General features: G+C 42.4%; 1 protein-coding gene across 2 annotated transcripts in view; it reads left to right on the top strand.

Annotated features, from left to right (window-relative positions):
* Positions 1–1,139: 1,139 nt before the first annotated feature.
* TMTC1 (transmembrane O-mannosyltransferase targeting cadherins 1) overlaps positions 1,140–24,865 on the top strand; it is a 125,561-nt gene continuing 101,835 nt past the window's right edge. For both annotated transcript variants that reach the window (XM_063308520.1, XM_063308519.1), the window contains exons 1-4: positions 1,140–1,571; positions 20,200–20,377; positions 22,412–22,485; positions 23,900–24,076. In XM_063308520.1, coding sequence (XP_063164590.1) covers positions 1,258–1,571; positions 20,200–20,377; positions 22,412–22,485; positions 23,900–24,076 — 743 coding nt within the window. In that variant the 5' untranslated portion in view covers positions 1,140–1,257. The remainder of the gene's footprint in view (positions 1,572–20,199; positions 20,378–22,411; positions 22,486–23,899; positions 24,077–24,865) is intronic.

Below are 24,865 nucleotides of genomic sequence, written 5' to 3'. Positions count from 1 at the left end.
AAGTATTTAGGATGAAACAGGCCTGTCACTCAGTAATGGTTGAGTGACTTCCTGGACTCTTGAAGAAACAGATGATGTAGATCCATTTCAATCAAGTTGCAAGCCTGGGGTGAGATGGAGATTGTTTTAGTTGCTTTTTGGAATTGTCTTTGCCCATTCCTTTCCCTTAGACCAGTGCTCCTCAACCTTGGCAGCTTTAAAACATGTAGACTTCAACTCCCAGAATTCCCCAGCTAGCCATGGTGGCTGGGGAATTCTGGGAGTTGAAGTCCACACATCTTAAAGTTGCTAAGGTTGAGAAACACTGGCTTAGACCTTTTAATGTGGCTTGTTTAAGGACACAGTACCATTTTGTTTTACAGTGCAATGTAGTCTTCCTATGTAGTTACCTAATTTGATTACAATGCCTATGTTGCATGGAGGTGACTGGAGTTGGGGTCCCATACATCTGGCAGCACATCTGGAGCTGCTTTTTAAAAGCAGAAAAATGAAATGTCCATAGGAAGGACCATCATCACCAACCACAGTGACAGTAATATTATTGGTTGATTGACTGATTGGTTGATTAAGTGCCATCATGACAGTGGCAACTCTCAGCAACCACGTGACTAATTCTTGCTCCCCTGTCTCAGGTTGGGGCTCAAGGTGATCCTTCCGAGCACTAGGAATATGTAACCCACAGCCTTGGATGGTTTCTCTTTCTATTCCATAGCGGGGTCTCCTTCTTCAGCGGAAAAGAACGAAGTCAACGCCAAAACCTGCCCTCCAGGAATGGGCATTTCACAGACTTTCTGGAATGGCTCATTCTTTGGGTTAGGAAAGAGATCCCGAAAGCCTGGATTCGTTTTCTATTTCCTGGCAGGGAGCGTCGCGCCTGACTCCTTACGCTGGCGGGTGAGGTCGTCACCGGGGAAGCAGCGGGTCTGAACTTTCGGGGGACAGCTCTGGGCACACCGCCCCGCTCTGGGCACACCGCCCCTCCCGCCCCGAGTCCAGCTTCCAGGTAGGGGAGGGCCGACTCGCGTGCGGCACGGAGCATGCGCGCTGGGGAAGAAGGGAGGGGAGAGGGGTGGGGGGGCGGCCGCTGTTTATTTGCAGCTGGCCAGGCGGAGCGGCGGCAGAGCGCGAGTGAGCGGCGGCGGCGGCGGGCTGACCTGCTTGCTTTTCGGGGCTATGCAGGCGCGGGGCGAAGATGAGCTCGGGGGATGCTCTGCGGAGCAAGGCAGTTAGCCGGGCGGCGGTAGCAGCGGCAGCAGGATGGGGTCGGCAACCGGGAGCCGGAGCGGCAGAGAGTCGCGAGCGCCGCTGCCTCAGCCGCGATGGTTAGCCTGGGGTAGCCGGCCCGGGCGCTGCGGGGCTGCGGCGAGTGCCGCGCTCTTGGCGGCTCTCTGCTACTGGAACTCGCTGCAGGGCGAGTTCGTGCACGACGACGTGTGGGCGATTGTCAACAACCCGGACGTGCGACCGGGAGCCTCCCCGCTGGCCGCCTTCTCCAACGACTTCTGGGGCAAGGGCATGGCTGAGAACACCAGCCACAAGTCCTACCGCCCTCTCTGCATCCTCACCTTCAGGTAAGCTGCTGCGAAGCCTCGCACCGGGCACGGCTCGCTGGAAGGCTGGGCGCTGCAGACTCCGAACTCTCCTGCAGGACTTGGGCTTGCTTGCGTTAGTCTCTCGGTCACAGAGCGGAGCCGAGCCGAGCCTTACATAACACCACTGCCTCTTGAGGTTCAGGGCAGCCAGCGCCGATCCCCGTGTCTGTTTCTGCTGCAGGGTCTCCGTCCCAACCCCTTTTCCTCCTGCCTTTCCCAAGGCTGTGTTTCCCCCCCCCCCTTTCCTCAAGACCCTAGGGCAGTGTTTCTTAACCTTGGCAACTTTCAGATGTGTGGATTCCAACTCCCAGAATCCCCCAGCCACCAAGGGGAATTCTGGGAGTTGAAGTCCACACATCTGAAAGTTGCCAAGGTTGAAGAACACTGCCCTAGGTGGTAGCTGACTTGTGTTGGCATAACGGATATTTGGAGCCTGGGAATCGCTGGTTGCTATCTTGCCAACTTCATGCCCAACAGTGATTTCTGGAATGCTTGCTGAGAAAGCCAATGCTCCCCTTGACCACCCACCCAGCAAATCAGCACAAACTTGCACATCCTCAGTCCTCCCAAGGGAGGTGCTCGTTGCACTGTGCACATGGCTGGAGGGCACTGTTTTCCTAAGCCTGCCTTGCAAATCCCTCCCTTCTTTTCCAGCACCAAACATGTCCTGTGAGTCCAGAAGCTGGAAGGCTTATTGGCATCGCACTGTGGATCAGCTGGCATCATAGCATGTAGCACATGTTTAGGTGCCATTGGGGAGAAGTCCCTAGATAAGATTGGGATTGGCAGTTATGGATATAAAGATGAGATGGGAATGGGATGGACAGAATAGCATTGGATGGAGTAATGTAAGAGGGGTGTGTGTGAAAGGAGAAAGGTCCCTGCCTGGAATAACCCACAGTAGAGTCCTTGGTGCTCTCTTGCAGACTTTTCATTACCCAATTAGAACTATCTTGGAGAACTACCTTCAAGAAGTACCTTATAGAACTACCAAAAAGAAAACCACACTCCTACCAACACTGGCAGGGCAAGCTACTGTATGTAAACCCCACACTCACTAGCACTGATGATGGTACCTGGTTGGGCAATGAAACATCTGCAAGCAAACAACCAAGCTCAGAGAACACCAAGGACTCCACAGCTCAGCCCTGAGCTACAGAGATTCTCTTCTATTGTAACTCAGAATAGAAAATGTTGACCAAGAGATGCCACGGAGAATGAAAGGAAGGGCACTGGGTCAGCTTTGTACCCTGGAGCTGAGCTCGTGAGGGGTGTAGTCTAACCAGCACCCAGAGGGGATGGCTACTGACCTATTCAGAGAAATGTCTGTCTTGCTTTGAATGTAAACCAGGGAAGCCCACTGAGTGGCACAGAAGAAATGCATTATGGTGGCAAATGCTGCAGGTAACCATATTATAAGGTTGGGCTAAGACTTCCCTGCCTTTCCCTGATGCCTCTTAGTTGGGGGTTTAGTCTTTCCTGGGTCTTTCCTGTGGGTTTAGTCACTTCCCCAGCTCTGTTGTCTCCAACTTCCAACTCAACGCTTGTGCTGGGGTGGCACCTTTGCTCACTGAAGCCTGTTGGATGGCCACCCCTCCTTTGCTACGTTCACAGAATACAGCTGAGCCACACGTTGCAGCCTAGTGGGTTGGGGGAACCCAGCCCACCTGGTTAATCTGTGCTTTTGTCGGTACAACACACTAAACCACAAATTAGCCAACCACATTTTAGTCTATATGCAAACCCTATCCAGGTGGTCCCTGTATGGTTCAGTGTGCTGGGCAAACTCAGAAAATTGGCTGTGTTGGTGATAGGTGAGCCTGTCATGCCAAGGCAGCCTCTGCTTCACCCAGACTTTTAAACTAATAGCTAAGAGGGCTGGACCTCTCTCTTTTTGCCCTCTCTTTATTCCTCTTTGCTTCTGCACCAGAGTTGGATAAAGGAATGTTCTTTTAAGAAAGGCGGTGACCTTTTCAGAAGTATTACGTGGCCTTGAATATTTTCCTTTGGGGGACTTTTCTAAAAGATTAATGTCATTGTTTATTTTTTCTTTGTATAAAGATTCTTATCCATTTCCCCTTAATGCCAGAGGAACCCTTCCTTTCCCTCTATTTACTTGGCTTTGTGCTTTTGCCTCAGAAGATCTGTTTTCCATTGGTCTTCTGGAGCTGCAGCTTCTGAGCACATCATCCTTCTGTCATTGTCAGACTGGTCTTCAGTTTTAACACCTGCCCACAGTTGCTTCTGTTCTCTGAGGAGCCAGGCAGTTGTATGCTTAATCAAACTATAAGTCCATGTGTTTGCTCATTAAGATATAATCTTTATAAATATAAATACAAGTCTATGAGTATAAAATAAATAAATTAATATCTACTTAGCCTGTCTTTCTCTAGAGTTGGCATTATTTTAATTCTTTTTTCCTATTGCCTTCATTCTTAATACACTGCAGATTGTTTTGATTTAAACTGAAAGTTTCCCACTCAGAGTTTTGGATGAAGAAAGCTGTCTTGATCATGGCTATTAGCCTATCTTGGCCAGTTTTACATTCTCTGATTGGCAGCAGCTCTGTAGGGTATCTGATAGAGAGAAGGCTTTCCCATTAGATTATTGCCTGATTTAACTAGATTATTACCTAAATTTGTTAAGGGAGGTAAAATTAAAAAAGGTATACAGAGGATGGCTCCTAGTATGTGCTTATGATCTTACTTCAGTTTTCCTTTGCTCTACAGACCTGCAAAGGTCATAAATGAGAGGATTGGTTGTAAAGTTACTTTTTCGTCACTGTTGTAACTGCGAACAGTCACTAAATGAGTCAGTCAGTAACCGAGGACTCCCTGTATGTGTGCGCTGCATGCACTCCAGTATGGATCATGGAATGGACTGGGGAGGATCAGTTGTGTACATTTGAACTTTTGCCCAACTGTCTTGCCCATGAGAATCGTTCAGGAATTATTTTTCCTGCACCCCCTGGCTTGATTCAGCCAATCTCACTTTAAATAATTTCTTCCCATTATTCTATTGAGTTGGAAAGAATAAAAAGGGTTAGGGTATCTCTCCAAACTGGATGAGTGGACTTCAAAATAGCAAATGCAGTTCAGCGTGGAACCTAATGCAAGGTGAAACGTGTTGGCACAAAAAATGCAGACTTCACCTATATTTTAATAAGATCTGAGCTGGGAATGAGTGACCAGGAAGGAATCTTGCAATCATAACGGACAGTTCAATGAAACTGTCAACCCAGTGAGTAGCTGCCGCAAAAGGGCCAAATGCCATGCTTGGAATCATTAGGAAAGCAATTGAAAATGGGTTTTTTTTTTAAAAAAGGATAGTACAGAGCTGGAAGAGACACCAAAATGATTAGGGGACTTTCCTGTAAGGAAAAGACTATAGCAGTTGGAGCTCTTTAGGTTGGCACGGAGAAGATAAAGGGAGACATGACAGTGATATGTGAGTGCATGTGCGGCATAAATAAGGAGAGGAGAGGAGTTTTCCTCCCTTTCCTGCAGTGTAAGAATTTGAAATCATCCAGTGAAACTCAATGCAGGGAGATCCAGGACTGGCAGAAGAAAGTACTTTTACACACAGCACATAAACTGCTTGGGTTCATGGAGGAGCAGGCTATTAGCCATGACTACCATTGATGGCTGCTTACTGATTGAGTGCTGTGAAGCAGCAGGCTTAGGAGTTTCCCAAATGATTCTGCTGTTACAACAACATCCCTGTGTTTGCTGATTTAAAAAAAAAATTTTTTTTTCCCCTTTTGGGCCCACGGATTGCATATTTGGATATCTGGCTTTATAGCATTTCCTAGTTTGGTGTCCTATTTACAGTAGTTAAAAAGGGCTACTTCAATAGGACATTGCAGGAAGTGTGTGTTGAAGAGTTTCATATTCAATTCTTGTCCATTATAAATTATAAAGCCATAATAGAGCAGCACCAGATCAACTCATCGTAGCGTCTGGCACTGGAACATAGATCCATAATCTGATCCAGTATAAGAATGCATCTGACATGGAAAGTGCTAACTTCATTGTATGCCATCCTCTGAAGATTGCACCCTGGAATAACAATTACAGTTGAATAAACTTTGCTTTGGTTTATTAGAAAGGGCTCCCCAAACTAATTCTAACTGGGATAAAGACCCCAAATTGTGTTCTTGGCTGTCTGAACCTTCTTGGGATTGTCATTAGGGACCTGAACACAGTTGTATCTTGGATATGGTCAGTGACAGCTTCACATGGAATTAGCTGCAGAGTGGCAGGTGCAGACTTTGCTGTCTGATGCCAGACAGAGGGCCTGCTGTACTTTGGGGAGTAATAGACAGTGCAAATAGAACATTTTGTTAAAGTGCAAGGAAAGTTGGCATTCACTGGATTGCTGTTGAGGGGGATATGAATTCTTCAATCAGCATGGCTTTGTCTCTACTTCAGCTTCCCCCCATACATCCTTTGTGCTCACCTAATCTTTTCTGCATCAGTATCTTCTCCCAGGTATAGGTGGGTTCACTTGTTAGAAGAAAGGGAGATACTTTGGATCTAGAATCATATTTTCACAATTGGGGGGGTGGCTGTTGTTGTCTCTTAGGCCATCTGCCACCTATTTCATGGTTCAGTCGTGGAACACGCAAACAGGTTTAGCAGCTGGTATCTAAACCAGTTTGTTGCCTTTCTTCTTGACTTACTAGACAAAGTTCTTGGGTTCTAGTACCTAGAGTATTTGGTGTGAGTTTACTGGATGTGTACTGGTTTGCATAGGCTCAAGCTAGATCATTTGTTGATATGACTTGGGAAAATTGCAATCATGTAGATTTGCTATTGACTGGGCTTCACAGAATCGAAGATCTAACTGTCCTTTTCTTTGACTCACCCCATTCATTCCTTTTCTTAAGCAACGTTCCTCAATCTGTTGTTCTCAAGATGTATTATACTCTCATAATCCTCAGTCAACACAATGGTGAGGGATTATGGGAATTGGGATCCAATAAATCTAAAGGGGATCAGATTGGGGGCAGCTGTTTTAATGCATGGACAACTTGTACTGGTGTGGAATACTAATCTATGGCTCTACTTTGTCCCATTGGTATCCCTGCAATTCAGTGCATTTGTCTTTGATGGTTAAGATTCAGATTCTTTGATTTAATGCATCTCATCTGCTAAATCGCTCTCTCTTTGTCTTTTGGACAAGCATATCCTGTTTTGACAAACTGCTGTTTTTGTCATGCTGTTGATAAATGCACAATAAGAGTGAAATCAGATGTAGAGCTCTGGCCACAGGCATTCATGGGAGAGCTCAAGCAACAAAATGTGTGTCATGATGTCATGACCCAAACTTCATCTTATGTGTGACATCAAGTATGAAAAGGTGGAATCTGTATTGTGATGCTATAACACACGATATATATATATTTTCATTGTGGCATCATTGTGGCTACCTGTGGAGGCCTCTGGCTTTTGCTTAAACGGGTGTGTATTTGTTAATTATATATTCAAAGACACTTATCGTCTTTCTCTTGCTGTTTTATGGTCTGACCATCACATGTTACCACTGCAAAGACTATTGCTTTAACTCATCTTATCTTTGTTACCATTGAAATATCCTTACCTTTCATAATCTTGTCTAAATGTGTCATTGTCTTTATTCCTAGGATTAATTTCTTCTAATTCTTCAGTACACTGCCCACTTCTATCTGTTCCTGACCCCAAGTAAACAGATAAATACTGCCTTCAGTTTTTTGCTTTCAGCTGTAAGTTCAGTAAGCATTCAGGCTGACATTACCTTTGTTTCCTTAAAACTCAGTTGGGAAGGCACTTTTCCAAGGAGGACTAGTTGTTTAAACTAACTGTGTCTTAAATTTCCCAGTTCCCCAGGACAGCAGGAAACTCAAGGAAATTAAAATAGTGGCTCAACTAATTAGTTCTCCTCAGACCGCCAGTGCAGCAACATCCTTGGCTCCTGGAAGACGATGGTGCCTGGCAGCAGTCCATGCTTGGTGATGCAGTCCTGAGCCTTACTGAGGAGGACAGAAGAAGTCTATATTGGTGTCCTTGCCGTCAATTGATCATGCTTCTTGAATTCATTTGTTGGTAGTACTAGAACCTTACCAGTAGTTAGCAACGGTGCCTAGGACCCGTGGAGGAATGAAGGTTGTGTGTGTGTGTGTGTGTGTGTGTGTGTCAGAAAAAGAAAAAGAGGGAAAGAGAGATTTAACTGGTATTTTTCATTTCTCTGACTTTTTCTGTGCCTAGGGAATTGACAGTTTATTTGGTTTGTTGGCAGGAAAAGGAAGACAGTATATTTTTTCCTGCACTGTGTACTAATTGCTGTTTCTCTTTCTTTAAAGGAGAATTGGTTTTCTATTTTTGGCATCCCATCAGACTTTTTAATCCTGCCAAAAATGCATGCTGATTTTAAAAAAAAACACATGACATACACGTTGAGGCTCCTTTCTGTAGCTTTAGCACCATCAGGATAACATCTGGGCCATTAGCAACCTGACTGGGCATTTGTACCAATATTCACATTGAGCAATCAAAAGCAAGAAAGGCACCACAAATGTCTTGTAAGGTTATAGGAAGGTGCTAAGAGTTTTCCCTTTTCTGGTTGACTGTTGACTCATTTGCACAGTGACAATTTTGTCCCCAGGGAACTTTCTCATGTAATAAATGATTTTTCTAAGGTACGTCACTGTGTGACAAGAGCTTCCACAGACCACAGCGTCATAGTATCAGTGCTGTTATATAAATAGAACAATAATCTCAATGCAGTCTGAGTTTGCAGTCTTAATTAGGAAGGAAGCCCCGTTAATTTCACTGAAACTGATTTCCTATTTCTCTTTGTCTTCTCAACTGAATTTAAAGTGCGATTTCCTGGGCTGTCTGTCTCTTCTGTCTGGATTCACTTTGGTTTCTTTCTTAGCTACTTCTTTGGTTTGTCTTGATTCTTAGCAGGTTCTTCAGCTTGCAAGAGAGCTTCCAAAGAGTTTGCTACTCGCAAACATGCCATCCATCTGGGTCTCTTATGAAGCTAGGTTGCTGGAGTCAAGTTCCCCATACGGGTCTCAGTGGAGGTTATTGAACCTCTCCATAATATATGGCAAGTGGTTGTCTCCTGAAAGCGTGTGAGCGTTGCCTTGGATGTATGATGCTTCCAAGGCCCAGTCCGTCTTGCTCGTTCATTTTATTTCCTCTGGTATAAGACTCACCATTTTGCTGTTCCCTTTCCTTCTTCCACTAAAGCACAACCACTAACTTGAAATGCTTATACGACTCCGCTGTTAATTCTAGCCATGGGAAATTTGCCAAAAGGGAGAGGAGGGGCTTATAATATATATATGTTAAAATATATAGAGAGCCAGTTTGGTCTAGTGGTTAAGTCAATGGGCTAGAAACCGGGAGACTGTGAGTTCTAGTTCCGCCTCAGGCATGAAAGCCTGCTGGGTGACCTTGGGCCAGTTCCTCTCTCTCAGCCTAAGAGCCAATCAGGCATGGTATGAGAGTTCTAGTCCTGCCTTAGGGATGAAAGCCGGTTGGGTGACCTTGGGCCAGTCACTCTCTATCAGCCCAACTCACCTCTCAGGGTGGTTGTTGTGGGGAAAATAGGAGGAGGAAGGAGTATTATGTATGTTTGCTGCCTTGAGTTATTTATAAAAATAATAAAGGTGGGATAGAAAATAAATAAATAAATAAATAAATAAATAAAGGTGATAATGTTGAACCAAGACAGTAGCGGTTAATTGAATAAACAAATGAGCCATGGTTTTGTGTGATGTGTGGATCCAGCCTAATTAGCAGTTTTGAATCAAGTTTCTATCAGTAGTTCCTCCTTATTTCCTCATCTGGGAATAAAAATCTATTAATTTCTGCATACCAGAAAAGGGAAAAGACTGTAATGGTATGTAGGAAAGACCTTGGGAGAGGGGCAAAGAGATGCTGCCTAAGGAATGGTCAGATAAGAGATGGCATAGCCCACAGCTGCATAGTGGATGGGACAAGAAGCTCAGAAGAGACCCTCCCTAGTTTCTCAGTCTGTAAAGGAGATGGTGGTGGTGGGGGAATGTACTTTCAGACTTGCAAGATTCTGTCAGTGCAGCTTTACAGTAAAGTAGAATTAGCTTATCTGGTCGTGATTCCTGTCTGATGTACCTGGAAGGCTGACAAAGACTATGAGTTCTAGAAAAAGCTGTTGTGGTACGTTTCTCAGATAAATATCATTTAATGAGTCCAAAATAACCACATTTTAGAAGACCTGTACATTTAGCTTGCAGTTCTCTATCTTCTCACCTGGCAGTTCATTGCATTATTTCTGGGCATAGCAGGAATTAAGAGCCTTTTTCACTAGTGCCATGAGAGGCAGATTTCATTCAGTCATCATTTATCAGACTTCGCAGAAATAGCATGGAACAGTTCCTGGCTGGACTTGGAGGCTAAGCAGGGTTGGACCTGGTTAGCACTTGGATGGGAAACCAACAGAAAATGCCAGAGCTGTGGGTTAGTTGGGAAATTGAAACGCATCCCAGAAGAAGGCAGTGCCAAGCTATTTCCCTATGGTTGCCAAGAAAATTACATGGACATGTTCATGAAGTTGTCAGGAGCCAAACTTGACTTGGAGCCTTTACATTCAAATGCAAGTAGGATCCATTTATTATTAGTTTAATTTAAAATATGTATCTGTTACATCCCAGCTTTCTGTTGCATATAATTGATACCCAATTTATGTCCTAGTATATCTTTTAGGACAAACCAATCCTCTGTCAGTTATCTTAGAGAAGTCCTGGAGAACTGGGGAAATGCCAGAATTGGAGAAGAGCAGATGTGAACCCCTTCCTCAAGAAAGGGGGAAAAAATGATCCCAGTAATTACCTAACAGTGAGCTTATCAATACTTGGAAAGATGTTAGAGGAGATAATAAGGCAGGCAAATTGCCACTCCTTGTTTGACAAAAATACAACTGCGATGGACAAGTGAAATGCTGTGGATATAATTTACTTTGATTTCAGCAAAGCTTTTGACAGGGTTTCACATGGCATGTTCACTTACAAGCTGTTAAAATGTGGTTTAAATGGTACTTCAGTAAGGTGGATCCACCACTGGCTTGCTGTTCATATTCAAAGAGTCAACCCTGATGGCTCAACACTGAATTGGAGAATAGTAGCCAGTGAAGTCCCACTGTGATCTCTCTTGAGGCCAGTATTATCCAACATTATTGCTGTTATTAATCTGGACAGGTTGGAACACTGGGGTGAAAGAAACAAGTTGCCTTCAACAGAGAGAAATGTAAGGTGTTACATTTAGGGAGGGAAAATGTAAGGCACCAATACAAGATGGGAGATTCATAGCTTGGAAGCCCTAGATTGGAGAACGACTTGCTTGTGGTCATTGACAAACAGCTGAATTTGAGACAGTAAGGTGAGATTTCCTAGAAGGGCTAATGCAGTTCTGGGCTTCATTAGAAGCAGCACTGTTTTAAAGACACCTGAGGTCCTTATTCCCCTTCTTCTCTGCACTGGTGAGATCACATTTCCAGAAGGATACTAACAGGATATTGACAGGTTAGATCAGGTCCAGAGGAGGGCCACAAGGATGATACATGGACTTGAAGACTTGCTCTATAAAGAGAGACTGAAGGGTCTTGGGATGTTCAGTCTGAAGGAGACTTAGGGAGACATGATAGCTTTGTGAAGGTACGTAAAGGGATGTTGCAGGGAAGATGGCAAAGAAATTTTTTGGTGGCCACAGAAACTAGGACCAGAAATTACTTTTATACATTGTAGCTTCCCTGATTTCATTTAAATGTAAGGAAAAATTCCTGGTGGTAAGGTCTGTACAGCAGTAGAATAATCTGTGTATTGAGGTTGTGGGTTTTCCATTTCTGGGTTTTTTAAAGAAGTATTTGGACAGCCATCTCTTGATGGTTTAATTGGTTTTCTTGCACATTGCAGAGGGTTGAAATAGATGATCTTCACAGTCTCTTCTATGAATCCTTCTGATCAATTATTATACAGACAAGGGGTACTTCTTACTTTGAAAGTCCTGCTGGCCACAATTCGTTACCCTAGATGAGATGTGTACAGCGTTTGAGATTAGATATTGCGCTAAGTCAAAATGCAGATTGTTTGGTTTGGAATTAGAATGTTGGCATTATGGTTTGTAAATCTGCTTAGTATCCTGTGCAAATCCAGCCAATTGTGATTTATTCATTAAACTATGGCTAAAGAAACAATATACAAACCCAGAGAATATCAGTCAGTATTTATTCTTTCTTGGAATCATACTTGCATTGGAAAACTATCCTTACCAGACTTCAGAGTATTAATCACTTGGCTTTTTTTCTCAGTGAAAGCTGGTTTGATCCTTGAAAGGAATCTGACAAAGACAGAGATACTCTGATTTCTCATCATATTGTATAGGTCTATTGACTTTGACTAAAGATGGAAATTTAGAAATTAGTTACCTCTTTTTTGACTAACCAAGAGAAAGAAATGCACATGGTTTGGAGTAACAAGCTCTGAATTGCATATTAATATAAATGAGATAATGTGTAATCTGCCCATTAGACAGTTTAATAGCTGGCCTATTAACAATTTCTTTGTTTTAACCTATTTCTGTATGAAAAGTTCCTTGTCTTTCCACCAGAATGGCTGACGAGAATAATGAAGTTAGAATTTTATTCTCTAGTGCTGCAAGGCATCTATTGCTTTCATTCTCTTTCATTCTTTTGGGGACTACTGTATATTCAAAAAACATTAAGATTTTCCCAAGCTATTGTCCCCCAGATATACAGAAGTACAGCACCTGTAATTGAAAACTGGAGTAGTCTACTGGCTGCTTTAGTGAATAGATCTAGGGAGAGCTACTGAAAATTTAAAAAATGCCCTACAGCCAGGAGGTCTTTAATCAGGGAGATCATGTAAATATTAGTCCACTGTTTTGTTTGAGTTGTTTTGTTAGTCTCCAGTGAGATGCAAGTTGACATTGGCTGTGTACCCAAATTGCACTAAGCTGCAGTTTGTTTAGTGATGATTTATTGCAGAGATGCTCAAACTGAGTTCCAAATGCTGTATGTTGCCCCCTAAAGTCTTGGTAGCCCCTTAAAAATTTCATTTTTAATGTGACTGAAGAAGAGAATTATTACATACAGGATGGGAATATAATCATATTGAATATATTTAAATTTAAATATTAATAGAACAAAATCTTCAGCAAAGGATCGTTACCTTGTCGTGGTGCTGGGGCTTGAGCACCTCAATGATGCCATGAGCTAAACCGTGAAGGGCCACCCAAGACGGGAAGGTCATGACAGAGAGGTCAGACTAAATGCAATCCCTGGGAAAGGTAATGGCAAGCTACCCCAGTATTCTTGCCATGAAAACTAAATGGATCAGTACAACCAGAGATATGTCGGTATACCATTGGAAGATGAGACCCCCAGGTCGGAAGATGGTCAAAATGCTACTGGGGAGGAACAGAGGATGAGTTCAACTAGCCCCAGATGTGATGACGCAGCTAGCTCAAAGCCGAAAGGACAGCTAGCGGCCGACGGGGCTGGTGGTGAACGGCGAATCCGATGTTTTAAGGATCGACACACCATTGGAACTTGGAATGTAAGGCTATGAGCCAGGGCAAATTGGATGTTTTTATTGGTGAGATGTCAAGATTAAAGATAGACATTCTGGGCGTCAGTGAACTGAAATGGACTGGAATGGGCCACTTCACATCAGATGACCACCAGATCTACTACTGTGGACAAGAGGACCACAGAAGAAATGGAATAGCCTTCATAATTAATAGTAAAGTGGCTAAAGCAGTGCTCGGATACAATCCAAAAAACGATAGAATGATCTCAATTCGAATCCAGGACAAGCCATCTAACATCACAGTGATCCAAATATACGCCCCAACCACAAATGCTGAAGAAGCTGAAGTAGAGCAGTTCTATGAGGATCTGCAGCACCTACTGGACAACACGCCTAAAAGAGATGTTATTTTCATCACGGGAGACTGAAATGCTAAGGTGGGCAGTCAAATGACACCTGGAATTACAGGTAAGCATGGCCTGGGAGAACAAAACGAAGCAGGCTGATAGAATTTTGCCAAGACAACTCACTCTGCATAACAAACACTCCTTTCCAACAACCTAAGAGACGGCTTTATACATGGACTTCCCCAGATGGACAACACCAAAACCAGATTGACTACATCCCTTTGCAGCCAAAGGTGGCGGAAATCTATACAGTCGGTAAAAACAAGACCTGGAGCTGACTGTAGTTCAGATCACGAACTTCTTCTTGCACAATTTAGGATCAGACTAAAGAGATTAGGGAAGACCCACAGATCAGCTAGATATGAGCTCACTAATATTCCTAAGGAATATGCAGTGGAGGTGAAGAATAGATTTAAGGAACTGGACTTAGTAGATAGGGTTCTGGAAGAACTCTGGACAGAAGTTCGCAACATTGTTCAGGAGGCGGCAACAAAATACATCCCAAAGAAAGAGAAAACCAAGAAGGCAAAATGGCTGTCTGCTGAGACACTAGAAGTAGCCCAAGAAAGAAGGAAAGCGAAAGGCAACAGTGATAGGGGGAGATATGCCCAATTAAATGCAAAATTCCAGAGGTTAGCCAGAAGAGATAAGGAATTATTTTTAAACAAGCAATGCGCGGAAGTGGAAGAAGACAATAGAATAGGAAGGACAAGAGACCTCTTCCAGAAAATTAGAAACATCGGAGGTAAATTCCAGGCAAAAATGGGTATGATCAAAAACAAAGATGGCAAGGACCTATCAGAAGAAGAAGAGATCAAGAAAGGTGGCAAGAATATACAGAAGACCTGTATAGGAAGGATAGCAATATCGGGGATAGCTTTGACGGTGTGGTCAGTGAGCTAGAGCCAGACATCCTGAAGAGTGAGGTTGAATGGGCCTTAAGAAGCATTGCTAATAGCAAGGCAGCAGGAGACAACGGCATCCCAGCTGAACTGTTCCAAATCTTGCAAGATGATGCTGTCAAGGTAATGCATGCTATATGCCAGCAAATTTGGAAAACACAAGAATGGCCATCAGACTGGAAAAAATCAACTTATATCCCCATACCAAAAAAGGGGAACACTAAAGAATGTTCAAACTATCGAACAGTGGCACTCATTTCACATGCCAGTAAGGTAATGCTCAAGATCCTGCAAGGTAGACTTCAGCAGTTCATGGAGCGAGAATTGCCAGATGTACAAGCTGGGTTTAGAAAAGGCAGAGGAACTAGGGACCAAATTGTCAATATCCACTGGATAATGGAAAAAGCCAGGGAGTTTCAGAAAAACATCTATTTCTGTTTTATCGACTATTCTAAAGCCTTTGACTGTGTGGACCATAACAAATTGTGGCAAGTTCTTAGTGGTATGGGGATACCAAGTCATCTTGTATGCCTCCTGAGAAATCTGTATAATGACCAAGTAGCAACAGTAAGAACAGACCACGGAACAACGGACTGGTTTAAGATTGGGAAAGGAGTACGGCAGGTCTGTATACTCTCACCCTACCTATTCAACTTGTACACAGAACACATCATGCGACAAGCTGGGCTTGCGGAATCCAAGGCTGGAGTTAAAATCTCTGGAAGAAACATTAACTATCTCAGATATGCAGATGATACCACTTTGATGGCTGAAAGTGAAGAGGAACTGAGGAGCCTTATGATGAAGGTGAAGGAAGAAAGTGCAAAAGCTGTCTTGCAGCTCAACCTCAAAAAAACCAAGATTATGGCAACCAGCTTGATTGATAACTGGCAAATAGAGGGAGAAAATGTAGAAGCAGTGAAAGACTTTGTATTTCTAGGTGCGAAGATTACTGCAGATGCTGACTGCAGTCAGGAAATCAGAAGACGCTTAATCCTTGGGAGAAGAGCAATGACAAATCTCGATAAAATAGTTAAGAGCAGAGACATCACACTGACAACAAAGGTCCGCATAGTTAAAGCAATGGTGTTCCCCATAGTAACATATGGCTGCGAGAGCTGGACCATAAGGAAGGCCGAGAGAAGGAAGATCGATGCTTTTGAACTGTGGTGTTGGAGGAAAATTCTGAGAGTGCCTTGGACTGCAAGAAGATCAAACCAGTCCATCCTCCAGGAAATAAAGCCAGACTGCTCACTCGAGGGAACGATATTCAAGGCAAAACTGAAATACTTTGGCCACACAATGAGAAGACAGGACACCCTGGAGAAGATGCTGATGCTAGGGAGGGCAAAAGGAAGAGGGGCCGACCAAGGGCAAGGTGGATGGATGATATTCTAGAGGTGACGGACCCGTCCCTGGGGGAGCTGGGGGTGTTGACAACCGACAGGAAGCTCTGGCGTGGGCTGGCCCATGAAGTCACGAAGAGTCGGAAGCAACTAAACGAATAAACAACAACAACAAGAACAAAATCAGAATTAGACTTTATTGTTGCCCTATTATTTGGGGGGTGGGGTGGGAGGCAGGCATCTTCCAGCATGCCAGTCAAAGATCAAGTATGCCCTTTAGCCCAGAAAAATTGGGCACTCCTGGTCTGTTGCACAAATCATAATTGGCTGGCTTCATATAACATACTAAGCCACAGTATCTAAACTAAAGTGTCTCATGTTAAACCCAAACCAGATAGACTACACTGTGGCTTAATGAGATGACTAAGACAGTCATCTCAGCAGCGTAAAGCTGGTTCAGGGTGAAACTGTATTTTCTTGCTTTTACTGATAGGGCTTCAAAGAACTTCTCTTTAAGATGGCTTAAAGAGGAATTCTTGTGGGCCAGAACTGTCTTGCAATTCCCATCCTTGATCTTGTCATCTCTAATTTATCTATGCTTGTGGAGATATCCACCTCTGGAGATACTGTGGAACAGTTCTATAGAGTAGGAGGACATTTCAACCAATGTGGTGTAGCCATTAAGACGTTGGACAGAAGCCAGGGAAAATGAAATTCAGGACCACCCTCAGTTATGGAAAATGTTTGGATAACTTTGGGCCAGCTACTGTCAACCCATCTGCTTCATACATAGGGATGACTTATGACTAGAGCTGGCCTTCGAGGATCCAGACAACCATTTGGTGACAGTAAAGAGTTAGCATTTTCTGGCTCCTGCCATTTAGTGGGCAGGCCAGATCTCGTAGACCCATCATAGGGTAATTGTGGGGAAAATTGTATACCACTTTGCACCCCTGGAGGAGGGGCAGGCTATATGTCTAATGAAGAAATAACAGTAAGCCAACAATGCAGTAAGCCATAATATGGTTTGTTTGGTTTTGGCTTAGTGAGATATGTGAAGCCAATTATTGTGGATTGTTCAATAAACCATGGCTAACAAATCAGCCTATAACATTATGTTTCAGTCTTCTCAAAGCCTGTGGAAGACCTAATTCCCTTTCTCTTTCAATAAATCTGATTATAGAAGTCTTTGTGAGAATTTTGTGTTCCAATAAAAGAGAATATACAGTATGTAGCTCAGGGTTGAACAGTAGAGTCCTTGGTGCTCTGTGAGCTTGGTTGTTTGCTTGTAGACGTCTGCAAGCAAACAACCAAGCTCAGAGAGCACCAAGGACTCCACAGTTTTCTGTTCTGTTACCAAAAGTTTGATATGACTCTCAACAACTAGTTGCTTTCATTTTTAGAACCCAGTTATCTCAGAGTTGCTGAGGTAGAGAGCTGTTATTTATTTTGCTGTCCAACCTTTGATGGGCAGGAGAGCTAGCTGGTCCATTTGCCTGATAACAGAGGAATGTGCTGATGTTTAGTGCTTGCTTTGTTTTTCAAACTGCCTTTCTCTTTCCCAGGTTCTGAAAAGACCGCTCAATGTAGCTATCTTCAGACATAGGAGTATCAAAAGGTCCTGCTGTGGGGAACTGCTGAATTACAGTTTACAGTTATATTAGGACATTCAGTGTGGCACCTTCAGTTGGGTTTATGTATTTTTTATAAAACTAAATGTTTTAATTAGATTACTAGTGTCACTGTGATAATTCAGTCACTAATACTCTCTTATTAATTTCCTCAGTAACTACCTTGTTTTTATGGAAACATCATGGTCTAGTCATTTTTGCATTTTGATTCCCAGTCCTCCTCCTTTCCCCAGCCATGTGCCCGTGCCTGCCAATCTGACGCTTCCCCAGGTATGTGATGAAGTTGATCCCCATCTATGACAGCTTACAGTGCAGTAAATTGCTTAGGCCCAGAGTTATTTTTCCACGAATTAATTACTCTTGCTTAATATGTAGAAAGAAATATGGTGCCTTCATTCAAGTCTCACTTATATTTTACCTAGATAACCTGGTTCTGTAATGCCATGAGGCTATCCCTTGAGCTGATTGGAGTTTGAGATGGATAGACATCTGGTTGCGTCTCCTCCTGTGCCAGGTTTTCTAGGGAATTTCATGAAGGGCTACAGGTGTGAATCCATGTGCATACTGGGATGTGCATGTGTGTTGCATTGTATTGGTAATATGTTCTTTAGTACTGTCGTGCTTACATTTCTTGGAGTAAAATATCAAGAGTTTCTTTTGTTGTTGTCCAGTTAGGTGGAGCAACCTTGGCTCATCTTGAAAAAGCTGAGCAAGGTCAGATGTGATTAGTTTTTAGATGGGAGACAGCCAGGAAAAACCAGGGTTGCAGAGAAGACTAGAATAACATCTTGGAAGAATACAATAGCAACTCAGGACTGTATTGTTTCCAAGAAAATGTCATAGATATTTTCATGAAGTCATCAGAAGCCAAGCTCAATTTGAAGGAGGCATCACTTTTAATACTTTGCCACAGAGGGGGGATGCCAGTAGTGTCCTTATTCCATATCCTGATAAGCACATGCTGCACAGAACTAGGGAACTCAAATATCACATAATTTAGTTATGATTTATGAAGCATCGGTTGTACTTTATTCAAAAAATCATGATCAAATAAAGCATGTCCTAGTATGATATATGAAACCAGCCACTGGAGTCATTCCTACCTTGTCCAAGTGAACTCCTAAGTTAGGCATTGAGGGGGTTGAATGGTACATCATAGGGTAAAGCATATATATTTCAGAAATGATTTAGAAGAAGTGCTTTGAATTACTGTCCTGTTATTCATTAAAGCAGCTTACCTTTTATAGGCTTCTGCATGAGCCTGAAAAGAAAGATGTTACTGTTTTAAAAGTTGCATTAGTGGACTCCTTAAAGCAGCAGCATCTTTTTTCTCATGCTTGCACAAAAGCTTGACAAAAGATGGTCTGCAGAACATTTGCAAAGCATGAAAGGCTTTAGCAGATGACCCCTGTGGGGACCAAGGCCTCATCTGTTTGGCTGCCCATCTGCACTGAGCCCATGTTTAAACACTGCTGTCACTAAGAGCTGAGCAATAGGAGCTTCCTGCTTTGAAGCGCTGCGCAGAAATCTTTCCCCAGACATTTTCAGCTATGATGGCATGTCTTGTGCTTCTGTTTTGATGCTGTTTGTCATCCATTACAAAACTACTGCCTTGTTATTTTTATCTGCATAATTCTATTGTAAAGGCTTGTCCTTAGGATTTAGTTATTTTAATTGCTGCACTGCCTGGTTAGCAACCATTGAAGAAACAATATTAAAGGGCAGCATATTGATTCACTAAAGATAGATTTGGGAAAAGCAGTTGCAGACAGAGGGTTGGTCTTTCAACATAGCAGAGATACAGGGAAGAACTGAATTCCCCCACCACATGCCCACCCCTTTTGTCTTACTCTTCAGCAGGGGTATCTCCAGGGAGGGGGTCAAAAATTCACAAAGGGGGCCACAGCCATGTGATCGAACCCAACCCCTTTTTTACCTGCGTCACAACACATGTCAGGTGCTGACAGTCTTCCATTGTGACTTGTTTGACCCCCTGCAAACATCCTGCTCTTCAGAAAGTTGGGCAGAGAGATGAAATCTTTTAGCCAAAGTTGTATGCCTCCTCTTGATTCCACAATCTTTCCCTCCTGCATTGGTTGCTAACCTCCTCCTTCAACTGATGAAGCCCTGCTGTCCTCTGATCCCACCGCAGACAGAGGGGATGCTGGCTTCACTTCACAAGAGAACTGAACGTGCTGCTTCTTTGGTCTCGTTCAGTTTCATCCACAGAAGTAGAGAAACAAAGGAGTGCCCCCAAGGAGAATCCTATTTGTATCGTGCTCATTTGTAAACAGTTGCTTCTCTGTTAGCCAGAGTGGAGCTAAAATTAGTTCCATGTAGCCAAGAAAAAAATACTTATAGGCTGAAAAGGAAAGGAATTTTCCTCCTCCTTTGTATTTCAGGCTGAGGATTGGCAAAAGTGACTGATACAGGAAGGGGGTACAGTGACTCAGGGATAGGGAACAGGAGGTTGCACCCTACAGATCTCTGGAAACATCTCCAGCAGTTTTCTACCTAGACTGGACTTCCTGCCCGACTAGACGACCCTTGGACAGGCAAATTAATATTTGAACCCAAGGGTGCTCCATATATTCATAGGCATATGGGGGTGATCAGTCTGTAAATATTTATAGGATATTCGTTACATGGATTAATTTGAAATGGTTATGTGTAGATGGATATTCCATCTTCTCTAAAACTTCATTTTCTATTCAGTATCTATTACAGTTCTGACTTTGCTTTCTTACAGGCTGAATATATTGTTGGCTGGGATGAGTCCCTTCTATTTCCATGCCTTGAATGTAGTCCTGCATTGCCTCGTGACGCTTGTGCTGATGTATACTTGTGACAAAACTGTTTTCAAGGATAGCAGCCTGGCTTTTGTCACAGCTCTTTTTTTTGCTGCCCACCCCATTCACACTGAGGCCGTAAGTATGCGAGATAATTTCAAGCTACAATTACAGTCTGGCTTAAGGAAAGCTTAGATCTTCCCAGTCAGTGAAAATCTCTCCTATAAAGATAAATGTAATATTGGCTCAATTAAAGGCAACTTCACATCTTCGCAATAGTTGTGATAGATCATCAAGGGCAAGATCATCTATTAAACCTTTAGGTCCACTCTAGTGTAGAGCAAGTTTGCTTAGAAGTAAATCCCATGAGTTTCAGTGAGACTTCTTTCACACCAGTTTGCTTTCGCACTTTGAGAATAATTTTAATTAATTGCCTTGATCAATACTGCTAGGAATAAATGCCAAGTGTTTTCATGGAAGAATAATGAGAAGTTTAAAAATAACATAATTTTGCTAATTTTTATTTCTAAATAGCACAATCTACCATTGTGTCCTGATGATGCTGTTTTGGCTTGAAGACTGAGTTCATTCAATTGGGATTCTGCCAAACTCCCTCAGATTCTATGTTGCCCAAGATACAGAACCTAAAATGCAGTTATGGAGAAAGGCAACTTGTTTATATTTGGCTCCTGATATTTTCTAGCTCTCTCCTGCCCTGATTTATAAAAAATGTGTTTGCCTTTAATTAGTTTGGAGACAATTAGAAAATGTTCCTGTAAATTAGAAGTAATGTCTGCACAGACCATTGCTGTTAATGAAACACTGCAAAGGGTTAGATGATATTTCTGTGTACTAGTGCTTACTTTGGGATGGTGGGTGTTGCAGATGTGGGATAATTGTGATTGTGGGATGGTTGGAGAATGAGGAGTCCCTGGAATGCTTAAGGTTGTGGACTATTGGGAGAGTGAAATTGAACTTTTCATAACAAAGGAGTCTTGAGTTCTCTATGTACTTCCCAGGATTAATCAAGCAGTCTTGACATTCCTCCATTATTTAAATAGGATTAAGTCTGTGTGTTTGAGGGTGTATATCATTAGATTTGGGGAAAGACTGCAGGTGTGTTAGTTGGAGAATACAGCACACTGGGGATTTTTCAAAATAAAAATGAATAGAGTTCAGAGTGAAGATGGATTATCTTTAGTACAAGCCAAGTTTCAAAAGAAGTCTTTGAAGTTCATGATATTTAGGAGAAGTTGTAATAAAATGAATAAATTATTAAGAAACTTGCCAGTTTGGGGGACTGACAAAACTCTTAGTGCAGCTCTTGTAGTAAAGAAAATGTATGTACAGTATGGTCTGAGAATTGTCTTGTCTTTCATAGGGAAGCACAGACCTCTGCAGAGGCAATGAAAAAAGTCAAAATGGCAGCTACAGCTGTAAGATAGGATCCTCTTCCCCCTTTCCATATGTTGTGTGTAAAAAGGGGAGGGACTTCAAACACAGAGTTGACTTTTTTGGCTGTCCCTGTAGGGAAGCGTATCATAGTTATTTTATTTTATTTTATTTTATTTTTTATTTTATTTTATTTTATTTTATTTTATTTTATTTTATTTTATTTTATTTTATTTTATTTTATTTTATTTTATTTTATTTTATTTTATTTTATTATTTTATTTTATTTTATTTTATTTTATTTTATTTTATTTTATTTTATTTTATTATCTATCAAATTTTTATCACTGCCCATCTCCCCCTCAGGGGGAGTTATGAGTTACTGGGTTCGCTCATGTGGTCCATTAAGACCATCTCTGCATTTAATTACATATTACATTAGAAAAACATTATTAGTAAGTATTCAAGACTTGCCATTGTGCTTTATTGAAACCACATGGGATAGGCAAAGCTGATCAAGGTAAACATTTGTGAAAGCCTTCTCTAGAACACTTCCTCAAAGACCTCACCTATTCTTATTTTTGATGCCATTTGGAAGAGACCATATTTTTTTTACACGGTCTCAGCATATAACATCATTCTATTATTTTTACACACATTTCTGAAAGTAAAAGTGATTTGGTGGATTTGACTGCATACATTGCAGAAGCTTTGAAATTCAGTCTTACTGTTTGATTGCAATTGGTCACTTATTCTGCCTTTTTCCATTCTTTTTTTTAGGTAACGGGTATAGTCGGCAGAGCAGATGTTCTGGCCTGTCTATTATTTCTTTTGGCTTTTCTCTCCTATAATAGGTATGAGTCTTTTGTCTTAGAATGCTTGTAGTTTTTAAGTAAGGTATGGTGAACCTTTCGGATCTATTTTATGTTGATAAAGCCAATTCCTTCCTTCATAGTCTCTTTTTTTCCCTTCCTTTCTTAGAATTATTGGGGAGTTAAGGAAACTGAATTATATTACAGTGAAGCCTTTATTTAACAGATCCCATTTTAAAGAACTTTGGATACAATGGACCAAATTTGCATTTGGACTTCACCCCCATAATCATGGATGAGTCTGTTGTTTCTGAAGTCTATCTTGACAATCAGTTCTATGTGTGTGTGAGCATAGAGCATTTCACCATCTGTGCATTTACCAGTCTTCTTGCTTTAGGGGAGAGAAAAGACATTTGAACCCTGCACCACTGCAAATCTTCTCACTCTTGAATGTGGGGGAAAGGAGTAGGAGCATCCATGGGAAGGCCAAGAAAATCAAGATGAGGGCTATGGCCATGCAGTGAAAACCTCACCCCTTTTTTGCATTTGTAGTTCATGCAATGCATAGGAAAAGGGGGTGGGGCTTAAACCACAAGGTCACCATCTTAACCTTTTTGTCCCCACCTACCCACAGCTACCTCTGGGAGGTAGAGGAGATCCCTCTACCCTTTACATCTTTACATCTTCTTTAATATTTTCTACCTTCTATATACTACTTTCTGAAGGTGACTTCTTGTTCCTCACCTGTCACCATAAAATCCTCTGGCCCTGTTGTCCACTCTGTTCCCTGCTGTTCCCCCATCTCTCTCTTGCAGCTCCCCACTTCTCACCCAACTTGGACCAGATAGTTTGGGTAGCCTCTCTGTTCATTCTCCATTGTGTGTGAGTGAACATGCATCTTTGCTCTCAGTCCATCCCCAGAAAGAAAATAATATTAATCCTGTCATATATTCCCCTTTTTTCTGCCTTCGGATTTAACAGACTCTTAATTTCCCTCCAAAATAATGAGTGACCTCATTGAACATACATGATACTGCCAGCTTTGCTTCATAGTCGTACATATTATGACCCTTGACCACCCAAAAAATGTTAGAAGTTACCCCTAGTCACCCAAAATTGTCCTCCTCTGCTCTGCATTCTGACAGTCTTTTATTAAAAATTATGGAAAGGAAAAGAAGAAAAAACCACTTCTAATGGATTGTAGGATAATAATGTGGCAATAGAGAGGGAGCATAATTCTTCCTTGCCTGTTTCTACTGTGTTCCAAATCTAACCCAGCCACTGATTTATTTATTCAATTTATAAAGCCACGTACTTGCCAGGTACTGGGTGATTATATCTTCTTACAGGAGTGGGTGCCTGGGTTGAGAAATTTTATTTCTATTTTTTAATTCACTGTTTTAGGGGTTATAGTAAAGTTTTCATTTCACAATTGGCTTTTCCTTCTGCCTTGCAGGAGTGTGGATCAGTTTTATGTTGGGGAACATTTCCCTCCCACTGCGTCCCCATCCTTTTTACTGCTTAGTTTATTTCTTGGGACTTGTGCAATGCTGGTAAAAGAAACAGGGATCACCGTATTTGGCGTCTGCTTAGTATACGACGGCTTCCTGCTTTCACAAAATGGATCCAGATTGTGAGTAGTAAATGTTAAGTTACTATTCTGGCATTTTTCTTGCAGAGACAGACAAGCCTATTCCCAAAGCTGTCCAGTAGCATACATGTCCATTTACATGTATGTAATTTATTTTATTTATTTACAGGGCTTATATGGCCACCTATCTCATATAATGATTCTAGGTGGCTCACAACAATCCATAAAAACAGAAAAACTGAAGTACCCTTCCCCCAGGGACCAGACCAAACAGCCTCCCTACTCAACTCCCAAGTCCCGTATAGCAAATAAATAAAACTCTGTTTTATTTATTTGTTGTACACCGCCCAGAGTCACTTTTTTGTGAGATGGGTGGTCATGAGGCTCAAGGCAATTTACTTGGGGTCCTCCTTCATTTTATCTCCACAACAGTCCTTTGAAGTACTGTAGGTTGGGCTGAGAGAGAGTAAGTGGCCCAAGGCCACCGAGTGAGTTTTCATGGCTACAAGTGGACTTGAACCTGGGCATCTCTGCAGGCCTGCAACTGGGGTCTGTGTCACCCTGGGCAAACATGGATTCCGTGCCCATTTTGGCACCCCCCAGCACTCATTTTGGCGCCCCCCAGCACGGTGCCCAAGGCACATGCCCCGCTTGCCCCCCCCAGTTGCAGCCCTGTGTCTCTGGTCGTAGTCCAACACTTGGTAGCGGGGCCAGATTGTGTGTCCTGACAAGCAGGAACCACGCCGAGACGAGGAATAGGTCTCTAGTGTTTTATTACTGCTACAGTAGACAGAAAATCCTAACAAACTGAAGAAGCGTAGGAAAAACCCA

This window comes from Candoia aspera, chromosome 7 (genome assembly GCF_035149785.1).
Source record: "Candoia aspera isolate rCanAsp1 chromosome 7, rCanAsp1.hap2, whole genome shotgun sequence".
Lineage (NCBI taxonomy): Eukaryota > Metazoa > Chordata > Lepidosauria > Squamata > Boidae > Candoia > Candoia aspera.
The sequence above is the reverse complement of the archived record's forward strand: the minus strand, read 5'-3'. Positions and strand labels throughout refer to the sequence as shown.